The sequence below is a fragment of the Lampris incognitus genome, chromosome 11, assembly GCF_029633865.1.
Source record: "Lampris incognitus isolate fLamInc1 chromosome 11, fLamInc1.hap2, whole genome shotgun sequence".
NCBI lineage: Eukaryota > Metazoa > Chordata > Actinopteri > Lampriformes > Lampridae > Lampris > Lampris incognitus.
The window spans coordinates 28,708,351-28,725,946 of NC_079221.1; the positions used below are offsets into that span (position 1 = coordinate 28,708,351).

Consider the following 17,596-nt stretch of genomic DNA (forward strand, 5'->3'; position numbering starts at 1 on the left):
CAAAACTGAAACACTAATATTTTCTTATATTACTTGAGCTGCTTTAATCTTCATGCGTTCTTTCTACTGAAATAACAATATGAGAATAAAATGTTGAATTCAGCTTTTCTATTTTCTTCTTGAGAAAAGCAAATCTCAACTTGTCTCACCTGATACAACTTTTTTCTGATATTAATATCAGACATTGCACACAGCCTATAAGATAAATCATCAAAATATGAAACAAAGCCCACCCTTACCACCAATACTTGCCTGTACTTGTCGCTCAAAGGTCAACTCATGAACATTAATGCGCACTAGACCCTCACTCATAGTTCTTGAGATCAAATCAAATCATTTTTATTTGTATAGCCCAATATCACGACGGAGAAGGTGTCGTGGAAACCAGTCACAGTGAAAAAAAATGCATTAACATATTAAGACAAATTTAGAATCATTAAGAAAACACAAACATTAAGAACAAAACATAAAAAGACTGAAACACTTCAAAACGTTTAAGAAAACAAAAGCATTAAGAAAAACTATGTATATTTTTTTCACAATTTCTCGTTTTAACATTTTTGAGTTTTTCAGTGATGTTGTGTGTCACACTTCAGGGCTGATATTTGCCAAAATGGAAGTGCTTACAGGCCACAGGGTAGCAGCATGCATCAAGCTAAATAAGTGACTGATTGAGTTTTCCTTGTCAACTAATGACTTTTATTTTTACATTCAAGACACCCTATCAGAGCTTTGATGCCAGTTTAAGCACGGTTCCAAACTTTTAGTAAAGTGCAGATTATGAACCGAGATTTGAACATTTGTTTTTGGAGGGTGTGACAGGCATCATGTAGCGTACTCTCTTCCAGAACCTGGAGTTTGAAGCCGCAGCGCCTCGCGAGCCCTCCCGCCACCTGAGAGGAGCAATCGTGCGCACCAGGTGCTGCAAGCCAACAGGCAGGTGTGTGTATCCTTGCGGCCCCATGTCTTCCAGCTGGATAAGAATAACACTCATTTCTCTCTGGATCAGCGCCTGATGGAGCCCCACCTGTAAAATCAACGTTTTGTTTTTTTTTAACTTTATTTATTCAAGAAGGAATGTAGGAGCAGCTAAAACCTCACAAGTACTTACATGGAAGTACACCAAGTCAAGTCAAGTCAAGTCAATTTTATTTGTATGGCCCAACATGAGTCAAGATGCATTACCGGGCACAACTTAACCTAAATTATGTTTACTCGTTAAGTTTGAACAGAACCCAGCCACTGAGGATGCACAAGCCGGTGCATCCTTAGTGCCGGTCCCAAGCCCGGACAAATGGGGAGGGTTGCGTCATGAAGGGCATCCGGCGTAAAATCTTTGCCAAATCAAATATGCGGATCATAAATAAGATTTCTATACTGGATCGGTCGAGGCCCGGGTTACCAACGACCGCCACCGGTACTGTTAACCAGCAGGGTGCCGGTGGAAACTATGCTACTGTTGGGCGAAGGTGAAGGAGAGGGGGAAGGCATGTCCAGAGGCAGCTAGAGAGGAGGAAGGGTAGGCGTGTGGAGGTGAGAGTCGGAACTTTGAATGTTGGCACTATGACTAGTAAAGGGAGAGAGCTGGCTGACATGATGGAAAGAAGAAAGGTAGGCATACTGTGTGTGCAAGAGACCAGGTGGAAGGGGAGTAAGGCCAGGAGTATCGGAGGTGGGTTCAAACTCTTCTACCATGGTGCGAATGAGAGGAGAAATGGGGTAGGGGTAATTCTGAAGGAAGAGTATGTCAAGAGCGTGCAGGAGGTGAAGAGAGTGTCAGACAGAGTGATGAGTATGAAGCTGGAAATCGAAGGTGTATTTCTGAATGTTATCAGTGCATATGCCCCGCAAGTTGGATGTGAGCTGGAAGAGAAAGAAGAATTCTGGAGTGAGTTGGACGACGCGGTGGAGAGGGTACCCAAGGAGGAGAGAGTTGTGATTGGAGTGAACTTCAATGGACATGTTGGTGAAGAGAACAGAGGTGATGAGGAGGTGATGGGAAGGTATGGAGTTAAGGAGAGAAATGTGGAAGGACAGATGGTGGTCGATTTTGCGAAAAGGATGGAAATGGCTGTGGTGAATACATATTTCAAGAAGAGGGAGGACTACAGGGTGACATACAAGAGTGGAGGAAAGTGCACACAGGTGGACTATATCTTATGTAGAAGGCACGATCTAAAAGGGATAGGAGACTGCAAGGTGGTGACAGGGGAGAACGCAGCTAGGCAGCATCGGGTGGTGGTCGGTAGGATGACTTTGGAGACCAAGAAGAGGAAGCGAGAGAAGACACAGCCGAAGATCAAATGGTGGAAGTTGAAGAAGGAAGACTGTTGTGTGGAGTTCAGGCAGGAGTTAAGACAGGCACTGGGTGGTAGTGAAGAGTTGCCAGATGGCTGGGCAACCACTGCAGAAATAGTGAGGGAGACAGCTAGGAAGGTACTTGGTGTGTCATCAGGACAGAGGAAGGAAGACAAGGAGACTTGGTGGTGGAATGAGGAAGTACAGCAAAGTATACAGAGGAAAAGGTTGGCAAAGAAGAAGTGGGACAGTCAGAGAGATGAAGAAAGTAGACAGGAGTACAAGAAGATACAGCGTAAAGCAAAGAGAGAGATGGCAAAGGCAAAGGCGTATGGTGAGTTGTATGACAGGTTAGACACTAAGGAAGGAGAAAAGGACTTGTACCGATTGGCTAGACAGAGGGACCGAGCTGCAAAGGATGTGCAGCAAGTTAGGGCGATCAAGGATAGAGATGGAAATGTGCTGACAAGTGAGGAGAGTGTGCTAAGAAGGTGGAAGGAGTACTTTGAGGGGCTGATGAATGAAGAAAATGAGAGAGAGAGAATGTTGGATGATATAGGGATAGTGAATCAGGAAGCTCAGTGGATTAACAAGGAGGAAGTGAGGGCAGCTATGAAGAGGATGAAGAGTGGAAAGGCAGTTGGTCCTGATGACATACCTGTGAAGACATGAAGAAATTTAGGAGAGATGGCAGTGGAGTTTTTAACTAGATTTTTTAACACAATCTTGGAAAGTGAGATGATGCATGAGGAGTGGAGAAGAAGCATACCGTTACTGATTTTCAAGAACAAGGGCGATGTGCAGAACTGTAGCAACTACAGAGGTATAAAGTTGATCAGCCACAGCATGAAGATTTGGGAAAGAGTAATAGAAGCTATGTGAAGAGGAGAGGTGATGATCAGCGAGCAGCAGTATGGTTTCGTGCCACAAAAGAGCACCACAGATGTGATGTTTGCTTTGAGAATGTTGATTGAGAAGTATAGAGAAGGCCAGAAAGAGTTGCATTGTGTCTTTGTAGATTTAGAGAAAGCATACGACAGGGTGCCGAGAGAGGAGGTGTGGTATTGTATGAGGAAGTCAGGAGTTGCAGAGAAGTATGTAGGAGTGGTGCAGGATATGTATGAGGGAAGTGTGACAATGGTGAGGTGTGTGGTTGGAATGACACATGGGTTCAAGGTGGATGTAGGATTACATAAAGGATCGGCTCTGAGCCCTTTCTTATTTTCAATGGTGATGGACAGGTTGATGGACAAGATCAGGCAGGAGTCTCCATGGACGATGATGTTCGCGGATGATATTGTGATCTGTAGCGAGAGTAGGGTGCAGGCTGAGGAGAGCCTGGATAGGTGTAGGTATGCACTAGAGAGAAGAGGAATGAAAGTCAGTAGGAGCAAGACGGAATACCTATGCGTGAATGACAGGGAGGACAGTGGAATGGTCAGGATGCAAGGAATGGAGGTGACAAAGGCATATGAGTTTAAATACTTGGGGTCAACTGTCCTAAGTAACAGGGAGTGCAGTAGAGAGGTGAAGAAGAGAGTGCAGGCAGGGTGGAATGGGTGGAGAAGAGTGTCAGGAGTGATTTGCGACAGAAGGGTACCAGCAAGAGTTAAAGGGAAGGTTTACAAGACGGTTGTGAGACCAGCTATGTTTTATGGTTTGGAGACAGTGGCACTGACGAAAAGACAGGAGGCGGAGCTGGAGGTGGCAGAGTTGAAGATGCTAAGATTTTCACTGGGAGTAACGAAGAAGGACAGGATTAGGAATGATTATATTAGAGGGACCGCTCAGGTTGGACGGTTTGGAGACAAAGCAAGAGAGGCAAGATTGAGACGGCTTGGACATGTGTGGAGGAGAGATGCTGGTTATATTGGGAGAAGGATGCTGAATATGGAGCTGCCAGGGAAGAGGAAAAGAGGAAGGCCAAAGAGGAGGTTTATGGATGTGGTGAGGGAAGACAAGCAGGTGGCTGGTGTGACAGAGGAAGACGCAGAAGACAGGAAGAAATGGAAATGGATGATCCGCTGTGGCGACCCCTAACGGGAGCAGCCAAAAGTAGTAGTAGTTAAGTTTGAACAGACTCCTTCCTTTATGCTAGGGTTTTTTTTCTCACTTTTTATCCTTTGACCCATATAGCAAAGCCAGAAAGCTAGGCTTTAAATATTATTTCTTTAAAGATAAGAATGACAAATGTGAAAGTAAGCTCAAATTGCTGTCTGAGCAATCTAAAAACAAAACCTTGGCTCTTCTATAAGTTTTATTCAATTTTAAGAAATTGAATAAAATGACGAGTCAGGAAAAATGTAAAATTGCTACTTAGATCATTACTGCTAAGACACTCTGATTATATCAAATGATTTACCAAAAAGTTGAATCCGTTCATCTGGACACAAAGTTTAGTGGTAGAAATGATTCATCTCTCATCTAAAATGCCTTTCATCCATGCAGTCTTTCCCTGAAATGTTCAGGAACACTTCCTACAGTAACATTGCAGGGTATCCCACATAAAGGGTTACGTCCATCTGATGTAAGACACTTTCATGTGGAGCGAGCAAGGCAATCACAAGACTCCTGTGTAAAGTCATTACATTACAGTAATTTTGCCAATGCTTTTATCCAAAGCGACTTACAATAAGTGCATTAGCTGTCAGTTTACGTGTATGTGTGTGTGTGTATGTGTGAGATGTTGATATTTTTATCCTGAGGGCGCATTCTCACCAGGCAGCTGTATTTATAAACCCCAATTCCAATGAAGCTGGGATGTTGTGTAAAACGTGAATAAAAACAGAATACAATGATTTGCAAATCCTTTTCAACCTATATTCAATTGAATACACTACAAAGACAAGATATTTAATGTTCAAACTGATAAACTTTATTGTTTTCTGCAAATATTCACTCATTTTGAATTTGATGCCTGCAACACGTTCCAAAAAAGCTGTGACAGGGACAACAAAAGACTGGTAAAGTTGAGGAATGCTCAAAAAACACCTGTTTGGAACATTCCACAGGTGAACAGGTTAATTGGAAACAGGTGAATGTCATGATTGGGTATAAAAGGAGCATCGCCGAAAGGCTGTCGTTCACAAGCAAGGATGGGGTGAGGTTCACCACTTTGTGAACAACTGCATGAGCAAATAGTCCAACAGTTTAAGAACAATGTTTCTCAACGTACAATTGCAAGGAATTTAGGGATTTCATCATCTACAGTCCATAATATCATCAAAAGATTCAGAGAATCCGGAGAAATCTCTGCACGTAAGCAGCAAGGCTGAAAACCAACATTGAATGCCCGTGACCTTCGATCCCTCAGGCGGCACTGCATTAAAAACTGACATCATTCTGTAAAGGATATCACCACATGGGCTCAGGAACACTTCGGAAAACCATTGTCAGTTAACAGTTTATCGCTACATCTACAGGTGCAAGTTAAAACTCTACCATGCAAAGCGAAAGCCATACATCAACACCCAGAAACGCCGCCGGCTTCTCTGGGCCTGAGCTCATCTGGGATGAACTGACGCAAAGTGGAAAAAAGTGTACTGTGGTCTGACGAGTTCACATTGTTTTTGGAAATCATGGACATCGTGTCCTCCGGGCTAAAGAGGAAAAGGACCATCCAGATTGTTATCAGCGCAAAGTTCAAAAGCCAGCATCTGTGATGGTATGGGGGTGTGTTAGTGCCCATGGCATGGGTAACTTGGACATCTGTGAAGGCACCATTAATGCTGAAAGGTACATACAGGTTTTGGAGCAACATATGCTGCCATCCAAGCGATGTCTTTTCCAGGGACGTCCCTGCTTATTTCAGCAAGACAATGCCAAGCCACATTCTGCATGTGTTACAACAGCGTGGCTTCGTAGTAAAAGAGTGCGGGTACTAGACTGGCTTGCCTGCAGTCCAGACCTGTCTCTCATTGAAAATGTGTGGCGCATTATGAAGCACAAAATACGACAACGAAGACCCCGGACTGTTGAGCAACTGAAGTTGTACATCAAGCAAGAATGGAAAAGAATTCCACCGACAAAGCTTCAACAATTAGTGTCCTCAGTTCCCAAACACTTATTGAGTGTTGTTAAAAGGAAAGGTGATGTAACACAGTGGTAAACATGCCCCTGTCCCAGCTTTTTTGGAACGTGTTGCAGGCATCAAATTCAAAATGAGTGAATATTTGCAAATAAACAATAAAGTTTATCAGTTTGAACATTAAATATCTTGTCTTTGTATTGTATCAATTGAATATAGGTCGAAAAGGATTTGCAAATCATTGTATTCTGTTTTTATTTACGTTTTACACAACGTCCCAACTTCATTGGAATTGGGGTTTGTATAACAATGATTGACATCAGAGTGGTCTGTGTGTGTGTGTGTGTGTGTGTGTGTGTGTGTGTGTGTGTGTGTGTGTGTGTGTGTGTGTGTGTGTGTGTGAGAGAGAGAGAGAGATGTTGATATTTTTATCCTGTAGTCCTCCCTCTTCTTGAAATATGAGCACCACAGCAATTTCCATCCTTTTCACAAAATCCACCATCATCTGTCCTTCTTCATTCTTCTCCTTGACACCATACTTGCCTATCACCTCCTCATAACCTCTGTTCCCTTCAACAACATGCTCATTGAAGTCCGTTCCTATCACCACTCTCTCCTCCTTGGGTACACTCTCCACCACTTCATCCAACTCACTCCAAAATTCTTCTTTCGCTTTCATCTCACACCCAACTTGAGGGGCTTATATGCTGATAACATTCAGCAATACATCTTCAATTTCCAGCTTTGTACTCATCACTCTGTCCGACACTCACTTCACCTCCAACACGCTCTTGGACATACTTTTCCTTCAGAATTACCCCTACCCCATTTCTCTTCCCATTCAAAGTTCCGACTCTCACATCCACACTCCTACCCTTCCTCCTCTCCCGTTGCCTTTGGATATGCCTTCCCCCTCTCCTTCTCCCAACAGTAGCATAGTTTACACCGGCACCTTGCTGGGCAACAGTACCGGTGGGGGTCGTTGGTAACCTGACCTTGACTGATGTGGTATGGAAATCTGATTTATGATCAGCATATTTGATTTGGGAAAGGTTTTACGCCGGACGCCCTTCCTGACGCAACCCTCCCCTATTTATCTGGGGTTGGGACTGGCACTAAGAATACACTGCTTTGTGCATCCTCAGTGGCCATTATAAACAATACAGTGGCATAACAAGCGAATCAACAATCGGTTTCATATGCAAATTGCCATGACCAACTAGAGTTACAATGGCCATTTGTACTATTCGCAGAGAATTGGGGAATGTTGCAATCACAGCTTTGTAAGATGGTGACAGGCATACTCTCAGCCCCCCCCCAGTTCAGGGATGGTCATTCCCTCTTCACATAAATGGCCTATTTGACTCCCCGTTCAAACCAGCTTTCCTCCTTATCAAGGATGAACACATTCTCATCCTTGAAAGAATGGCCACTGGCCTGTAGATGGGTGTAGACTGCGAAGTCCTAGCCTGACGCGTTGCCTCTTCTGTGTTGTGCCATCCTCTTCGCTGTGATTGTAGCTGTTCCCCAATCCTCTGCGAATAGTACACGTGGCCATTGTAACTTTAGTTAATGGTCACTGCATTGTGCACATAAAACCTGTGTTAGATCACCCATTTCAGATGTTATGCCACTGTATTGTTTATAAGGGTAGGTATAGCTGCAGTCAGTTGAGACTGAAGAGGTCACTTAGCTGAGTGATGAAACATTTCTCTAACTAAAGGTTGTGTCCAGAGGAACTGATTCATCTTTCTGTGATTTCCTTACCTGGATTATTGAGCATGCATAAAGACATCAAATGATCTGTTAATTACAACTTGCAGTTTAAACATGTTAACTTCTGTGGCCAATTTTATCTGTTTCTAAGTTTGTAATCTTATCCTGTGAAAGTGAGAGTTGTTTCATAACCTCCTTGCAGCATATCATCTTAACCGCCCACCACTTCTTCTTTTTAAATCTTTTTTGTAGGTGAATGGGCAATATACGAATGTTTAATTATTTTTTGCTCTTATTTCATTTCATGAGTATTTTATAAATTCTCATTCCTTTACGACCGCAAGAGGGACTACTGGGAGAAAGAGAAGGAGAAACACAAGTAATTACAATTGATTCTTTTAGCAGTGGGAATATATGTATTGGCCATTTCGGTGTAACAATTTTTGGGTAATTTTCTTTTTGATTTATTTAAATCATTTCTTTCTGTGAATAAAGTAGAGTCTCAGGAACTGGTACACCTAACCTAAAGAACATGTACTTAAAGGTTCTCATGAAACCCGGGTTTGGTTTCTGAATTTTCAAACTTGTTTTTTTCTCTGTATTTGCAGATCCCTACCTGCCAATCATAGCCGCCAACCACGAGGTGTTTTGGGGAGGCTTTGTACTGCTCTGTGTCATCTGACCCCGGCTCCGGCCCCGCGGTGAGTATGACCATCAGCCTCCTGCTCAGCCTCATGCGCATCTCCACCAGCTCCAGGCGATCTGGGTGAGAGTGGGGTTGGGGAGGTGGAAAGGGGGAGAGGGTGAAGAGGGCAGGTTTGATGGAAAGAAAGAAGGGATAGAGAAGAGCTGAGGCAGGGCAAATGGTGGGACAGAGCAGTGGGAGAGGGAGAGGAAGACGGAAGAGAGAGAAAGAGGATGGGTGTGGGGGGCAGAGTAGAGAGATGGAGAAAGATAAGGTGAAGGACAGAGAATATTAGGGAGGAGGAGAGGAGAGAAATATATGCAGACGGATGAAAGGGGAAGGTATAAAGCAGAGAATAAACATGGCTGAAGGATCACTTTTGAGTAATCAGCTTTTACAAATATGAAAGTTGATCTCCTTCACCTCTTAAAGAACATCTACACTTTAACACACAGCTTAACAGACATGAAATATGAATTTACTCCTCACCTTCTGGTTTTGAGGAAATATTTTCATTACTAATATTAATGTCTATAAAACATGTATAGAGAGAGCAAATGCCAGTAGATTGGCTGAGGAGTGCTACATTCCGAATACAGGTATCAAAAAACAGATGCCCTGTCTAAGAGAAAAAAAGAAACTCTTACCAAAGAAAAACATTTTTGATCTTTAGGTTAAGGGCCATTTCAAGTCCAGGCCTGTATGAAGAGCTGGACTATTTTCCATATCTGTGAATATATTTGTTTTGATGGGATGGGATGAGATGACCCCCGCCCCACCCAATCCCTTTACACGCCCTAGTTGTCTCTCTCCTCATTGCAGGTAACCAACTACAGTGAAGTATTGGAACATATACAGAGGAATCATTTATACTGTACCATTATATGTATATATTTTATTTTAATATGGGTATTTTTCTATGTAATTTTTTTCTATATGACTATTTGTGAATATCCAATGCTATTGCTTATTTATGATGGATTCACTAACCATAAAGATATCGATGCCTTGTTATAATTTACCTAATTTTGTACACATCCATGTTTTTTACTGTACCCGTGTCAATTATTCGGTGTTATTCTAACAGCCTGGCAGCTGGCACCAGCCTTGGTATGTCTGTGAGCTCTCGCTTGTTTTTACATGCCCTGAAGAAGACTGAGTTGAAATGCATAGGCATTAAGTCCATTTATTAAAGGCTTTTTAATTTTTGCAAAGAAGTGTGGCCTTGGTATTTTTTGGTTATGACTTATTGATCACAAAGTAAAGTACAAGTCTAACCTCTCTCTCTCATTTCTTTTTGGTCTCTATAAAACATTTACTTAGATGACGTACAGAGATGGAGAAATGGAGAGATGGAGCTGAATCCTATGAGACCGAGGATGAATTTCTGAACAGGCTAGCCTTTGCTCATTCTTTTATTGAGGACAGTGACTCAACTTGTGTCTATGTAATTGGAGATTTTAATGCTGACTTGTCAGATAACAATTCTATATTTGCAAAACATCTGCTGCAGTTTTGTAATGATAGCAATTTAATACTATCTAGCAAAGTATTCTTGCCTGATTAGAGTTTTACTTATGTAAGTGAAGCGTGGCATACTACTTCTTGGCTTGACCATTATATGTGTACAGCAGATGCCCATGCCTCTCTGGATAATATAGAGATATGCTATGGGTTGGCCACCTCTGATCACATACCTGTTGCTATGTTACTAAATGTCGAGAATGTACCCCTGCTGGCTGTTACTGGTAATGCTGCTAATACAGGGAAGCTAGGTTGGACAAATCTGACTGAGGAGGATATTGATAGAAATTCTACCCTAACCGACAGATTGCTTAATAATATTGCACTGCCTAGGGATGTTTTAATGTGCTTAAATATGAATTGCAAAGACTGACATCATGCTGCTGACCTCTGCGGCATGTACGATAATATTGTGGTGGCTCTTAATGCCTCCAGTGAGCCCTTCTGTAAACACAGGAATAAGGTGTATAATATCAAACCTAGGTGGAAATAGTTTGTGGCTGAACAACATGCTGCAGCTAGAGAAGCCTTTGCACTCTGGTCTGAGTCAGGAAGGCCTAGACAGGGGGCATTGTTTGAGCATAAAAAAACATTACAAATACAAGATTTAAATATGCTCTTCGTTTTATTAAGCAAAATGAGAACACAATGAGAGCTGGCTCACTTGCTAGGAAGTTGCAAAGTAACAATCGTAATGACTTCTGGAAAGAGGTCAAAGTCATGAGTAATCATAAAACCCCCCTCCCATCTGATATTGAGGGTGTTTGTGGCCCAGACAAAATAGCTGAGGTATGGTGAGAGCATCATTGCAATTTATTTAACTGTGTTAAAATTAATGCAGTTGTAGTGGGTAATGCTGATCTCTCTGTTAACACGGTAGTCAGGTCAGCTGATGTCTCAGATGCCATTATGATACTACATAACAACAAGTCTTGTGATATGGACTGCATTACTGCAGAACACCTAAAGTATGCCAGTCTTAGGCTCTGCCCAATGCTTGCCATGTGTTTCACTAGTATTATGGTTCACGGGGTTCTTTCTGATTCTTTGATGTCTGTAATGTTAGTCCCTGTCCTTAAAGACAAGGCTCGCAAACTAAATAGCATGGGCAATTATAGACCTATTGCTTTTGCCAGTGTTCTGTCTAAAGTGCTGGAAAGAATTCTCCTAAGTAGGTTGGTAATGTATGTTCTCACAACTGACAATCAGTTTGGATTTAAAAGAAAAAACGGCACTGATTTATGCATTTATGCTCTAAAGGAGACAGCGGCCAAATATAGAAGCCAAAATTCTACTGTATTTCTATGTTTTATTGATGCTTCCAAGGCATTTGACAGGGTTAACCATGAGAAATTATTTATGAAATTGCTGGCTAGAGGTGTTCCAAAATATATAGTCAGAATTCTTGTCTTCTGGTATGCTCATCAGACGTTTCAGGTTAAATGGGACAATGATGTGTCTGCCCCATTCCATGTAGGCAATGGGGTTCACCAAGGTGGAATGTCGTCTCCTTTTTTGTTCAGCATGTATATGGATGACCTGTCGAGATAGCTGAATGGGTGTAACACGGGCTGTCTTGTGGGTCGCTCTGTCGTCAATCACCTCATGTATGCTAATGATTTCGTTTTAGTTAGCCCATATAGTGCTGGACTTCAGCAGCTACTGAAGGCGTGCTCGCAGTATGGCGAAGAACATGACATTAAATATAACGCCAAAAAAGTAATGTCATGATTGTCAGAACTAGAGAGAACAGGAAATCAAATTTTCCTGTGTTTCAGTTATCAGATAGTCCTCTCGATACATGCAAGGAAATAAAATATCTTGGACATGTCCTCTCTGATGATCTGACGGATGACAGAGATATATACTGGCATGCTGTAAAATCTATGCCCAGGCTAATATGTTGCTTAGGAGGTTCTCTATGTGCTCTCTTGATGTCAAGTGTTCATTGTTTAGAGCTTATGTAACACCTCTGTATACAGCTCATCTCTGGTCTTCTTACAGGAAGAGAAGTATGCAGAGGCTCAGAGTAGCTTACAATGATGCTATGAGCTTGTTGCTTCATGTCCCCAGATGGCATAGTGCCAGTCAGTTGTTTGTGTCCTCAGATGTGCCTACATGTGATGTACATTTAAGACAGCTAATGTATAATTTTATGTGTCGCCTGGATGTGTTCGAGAACAGCATCATAGAGGCTCTAACTAGCCCTACGAAAAGCTGCTATCGGTTCACATCCAGACTTCAAAAACACTGGCGAGACAGCTGTATCTGTTTATGAACTGACTGTGTTGTACGGTGCGTGTGTGGACGCCTCACATGTTGTGTGTGTGTGTGTATGTGTGTGTGTGTGTGTGTGTGCGAGTGCTCATGGAGTTTAGGGGTGTCATGTAGGCCTAAATGTTTTTATTTTTATTTTATTGTATTGTTGCTTTTATGCTATGGACCGGCTGTGTGCCCCAAATAAAGATTATTATCATACAGTGAGATCCACTGCAGCATTCGTACCTAACACATTGGCAGTCATTGTACAATTTCTTATTTCCCACACTCATGGATCAAACCTTCTTTTGTACTGTAGACAAAGTCTCTTAAAATTTATTCAGTAGAACCAAATTAGAATTTCTGGCAGCAAAATCTCTCGAAACCAGCTACTGTGTGTCGAGTATCTGAAAGGATAGCCATAAGCGCTGACCATGTGGGTGTTGATACCCGATATTTTTGCCCCCATCCCCCCACCACACCTCCAAATAATGAAATAAATTTTAAATAAAGGTAATGAATAAATAAATATGCTTTGCCAAATCAGAAAGAGATTATCGAGGAGCTGAATATTTGTTAAGAACTGGAATGAGATTGGTTGTTACCAGCCATCAAACAAAATAAAGCAAACATACAATGTGTAATTTTTAACCTTGTGATTAAACCAAATATCTTACTTTGACTAAAGCCATAGACAAGCAACTTACATCTGGTTTTGCGTAAAATTTTTAATAAATGCTAGAGTGACGGCCCTCAATAGCAACTTGTGTGCACTATCAGTAATGTTCAAAACTGTACTGCATTGCTTCATATGTAGGTATGAAGAAAAAAAACAGGACAAGTTGGTTTTTAGTTTTGGTGTGCAGAGGGGCTGTCTATACATTAAAAAACCCCATGTTATTTTCATGATAGTCGCTAAGCTTCTTTGTTAGGGTGAATAATGGGAGAATCAAGCTATATGTGCTTTTATGATTATCTTTTTACATGAGCACTCAAATTCATTTTCATAGAACGAAGAGCAATTTCATTTTTCAGACAATTCTGGTTCAAACAAACTGGTTCAAGTTAGCATGTGGTAAGAAAAAAAAAGAGTGGTGACATAACTTACCGAGGTCTGATGCCAACATTTTCATTGATGGCCTCAAAATACCAACATAAAGCACAGTCTCACCTTCCCCGGGTAACTCATCCCTGTCATGGATGAAGAGTCTGAAGCCACACGTCTTCTCCAGAACTGAGGGCAGAATGTCAATGACAAAGTGACTGAGGGTTTTCTCCATGGCCATGTTGCCCCTCTGCGCCTGGTAGATGACGTAGGCATCGTACTCCTTCCCATCTGGAATTACAGAATGCAGGTTGTTTGTCCGTATTATTTATTTATTTATTTATTCGTTCAGATTCACTGAGCACATGAGGTTGACCCCTCCATCATGAAATTATTTCTGTCTAACATGTCTGTGAATGTTCTCATTCATCCAGGTCATGGTTATCCAAAGGAGTTGAATCAAGTGCAACTGGACTTGATTCAACTCCTTTGGATATTTCTGTGTAAGTGGAGATGCCATCTTTAGCCATGAAAGCTATTCTTCATAATGAATCGAAACGTGTTACCGACTTTCTGTTTAGCCTTAGATTACCATTCATTGTAAAGCTAATTCACTGCATGAATAATGATTTTGATTTCTAGATATAGCCATCAATTCAGAAAATGAAACTAATTGCCTGCTTGAAACTGAAGCAAAACATGGGACTATTGAAATCATGAGTTTTGCAACTCATACATTAATTTTCAGTTACTTTTAATGATTGTGAAATAATTGCCGAATATGAAAATCTACTACTACTACTTTCAGCTAATCCCATTAGGGGTCGCCACAGCGGATCACCCATTTCCATTTTGTTCTGTCTTCTGCATCTTCTGCTGTCACGCCAGCCACCTGCATGTCTTCCCTCACCACATCCGTAAACCTCTGCCTTGGCCTTCCTCTTTTCCTTTTCCCTGGCAGCTCCATATTCAGCATCCTTCTCCCAATATACCCAGCATCTCTCCTCTGCACATGTCCAAACCATCTCAATCTTGCCTCTTGTTTTGTCTCCCACTGTCCAACCTGTGCTGTCCCTCTAATATACTTGTTCCTAATCCTTCCTTCTTCGCCACTCCCAATGACAATTTTAGGATCTTCAACACTGCCACCTCCAGCTCCACCTCCTTTCTATCTGTCAGTGCCACCATCTCCAAACCATACAACATAGCTGGTCTCAATACCATCTGTAAACCTTCCCTTTAACTCTTAATGGTAACCCTTGTCGCAAATCACTCCTAACCCTCTTCTCCACCCACTCCACTTTCCATGCACTCTCTTCTTCACCTTCCTCATGCATATGTATTCCATCTTGCTCTTAGTCACTTTCATTCCTCTTCTCTCCAGTGCATGCCTCAACCTCTCCAGGCTCTCCTCAACCTGCTTCCTACTCTCACTACACAATGTCATCCGTGAACATCATAGTCCATGAAGACTCCTGTCTGATCCCGTCCGTCAACCTGTCCATCACCATTGCAAAAAAGAAAGGGCTCAGAGCCAATCCTTGATGTAATCCCACCTCCACCTTGAACCCATCTGTCATTCCAACCGCACACATCACCACTGTAACACTGCCCTCCATACATATCCTGCACCACTCTTACATACTTCTCTGCCACTCTCCCGGCCCCTTGTCATATGCTTTCTCTAAATCTACAAAGACATAATGTAACTCCTGACCTTCTCTATACTTCTCCAACATTCTTAAAGCAAACATCGCATCTGTGGTGCTCTTTCGTGGCATGAAACCATACTGCTGTTCGCTAATAATCACCTCTTCTCTTAACCTAACTTCTACTACTCTTTCCCACATCTTCATGCTGTGGCTGATCAACTTCATTCCTCTGTAGTTACTACAGTTTTGCACATCACCCTTATTCTTGAAAATAGGTACCAGTATGCTTCTTCGACACTCCTCAGGCATCCTCTCACTTTCCAAGATTGAGTTAAACAAGCTAGTTAAAAACTCCACTGCCATCTCTCCTAAACACTTCCATGCCGCCACAGGTATGTCATATGGACCAATCGCCTTTCCACTCTTCACCCGCTTCATACCTGCCCTTTCCTCCTTGCTAATTCACTGCACTTCCAGATTCGCTATCCCCATATCATCGAACCTTCTCTCTTTAATTTTCTTCATTCATCAGTCCCTCAAAATACTCCTACCACCTTCTCAACACAGTCCTCACTTGTCAGAACATTTCCCTCTGTATCCTTCATCATCCTCACCTGCTGCACATCTTTCCCAGCTCACTCACTCTGTCTAGCCAATCGGTACAAGTCCTTTTCTTCTTCCTTAGTGTCCAACCTCTTATACAACGCACAATACGTTTGTTCCTTTGCCTTCACCACCTCTCTCTTGAGAATGAAAATGTTTATGAAATATGTCAGTTTTGTTTTGGTCAGAGACACCGCATTTGAAATGGAAAAATTATAAAATTCTGACTGCTCCCTTCACGTGCATTGGAGCTGTACTGTAGTTGGAGATAGTGTGCCCCCAAGTTGGAAGTTGACGGTAACATGGTGTAGAATGTGGGAAAGTACAGAAGCCGAGAACGGCCACACTTGTGATTATTCTTTTTTATGCCGTTATCTCGAAATCACAAGTTAATTAATCATTATCACGAGATAACAAAGTTCATTTTCTTGAGATAACTAGATAATTTATCATGACAAAATTCTACCCATCCACCCATCCATTATCTTAAACGCTTATCCTGCTCTCAGGGATGCTGGAGCCTATTCCAGCAGTCATTGGGCAGCAGGCGAGGAGGCATCTTGGACAGGCCGCCAGGCCATCACAGGGCCGACACACACTAACCCATTCATTCCTAGGGACAATTTAGTACGGCCAATTCACCTGACCTGCATGTCTTTGGACTGTGGGAGGAAACCGGAGCCTCTGGAGGAAACCCACGCAGAGAACATGCAAACTCCACACAGAGGACGACCCGGGATGACCCACCAAGGTTGGACTACCCCGGGGCTCGAACCCAGGACCTTCTTGCTGTGAGGCGACTGCACTAACCACTGCGCCACCGTGCCGCCCTAGTTATTTTGTCATTTATCATGACAAAATGACTTTTAATAATAATAATACATTTTATTCATGGCTGCCATTCAGAGCACTCAAGGACTCCTTACAGAACACAGTAAAAAACAAGCAGCACTGTATCAGACAGCATAAAATCAAAACAAAGCAGGGTAGGCAATAAAAAGTTAATACAACAGACAAGTATAAAATCATCATCTGTATAAAACTCAATGAAGCCTGGATCAAACTGAATATGCCAATTTAAAAACGTGTGTTTTGAGATGGAATTTGAAGGTTGAAAGTGAGTCAATGTTGCAAATTTCTTGTGGGAGAGAGTTCCATAGGCAGGGGGCAGAATGACTGAAGGCTCTAGTCCCCATGGCAGTCAAGCGGGCCAATGGTGTAGTGAGTTGGAGAGCAGAAGAATCTGAGTGTGGGAGGGCATGTGGCTATGAAGGAGTTCGGAAAGTTACAAAGGAGCTAGGTTATTAAGGGCCTTAAAGGTGAGGAGCAGGATCTTGAAGTCAATTCCGTATTTAACAGGCAGCCAATGGAGTTGCTGAAGAACAGGAGTGATATGATCTATGGAAGGAGTTCTGGTAATGATATGGGCAGCTGAATTCTGGACCAATTGAAGTTTATGAAGACACTTGAGGGGAAGACCAAAGAGGATAGAATTACAGTAGTCAACACGGGATGAAACCAGGGTGTGAGTGAGTATGGCTGTGATGTTAGGGCTATGTGACGGCTGAAGGCGATTAATATTGCGTAGGTGGAAGTATGCAGACTGAGTAACATTGTTTTTTGTTTTTATTTCTGGGTATTTTCTTCATTACAGGAACAAGAAAATAAACAAACAACAAACAGAAAAAAAAACAGGAGGTCATGGGATGATCAAGAAACCGCTAAAGTAGAATGTCTCAAACACAGTATACTTAGAATAACTATGAGCTATCCTTCTCATTGGCCAA

General features: G+C 42.2%; 1 protein-coding gene across 1 annotated transcript in view; it reads right to left on the reverse strand.

The window, feature by feature from the left end:
- Positions 1 to 778: 778 nt before the first annotated feature.
- Positions 779 to 17,596, reverse strand: part of LOC130120343 (interleukin-1 receptor-like 1) — an 80,332-nt gene continuing 63,514 nt past the window's right edge. The window contains exons 10-12 of the mRNA XM_056288892.1: positions 13,681 to 13,845; positions 8,658 to 8,803; positions 779 to 1,027 (exon numbers count right to left, since the gene is read on the reverse strand). Coding sequence (XP_056144867.1) covers positions 779 to 1,027; positions 8,658 to 8,803; positions 13,681 to 13,845 — 560 coding nt within the window. The remainder of the gene's footprint in view (positions 1,028 to 8,657; positions 8,804 to 13,680; positions 13,846 to 17,596) is intronic.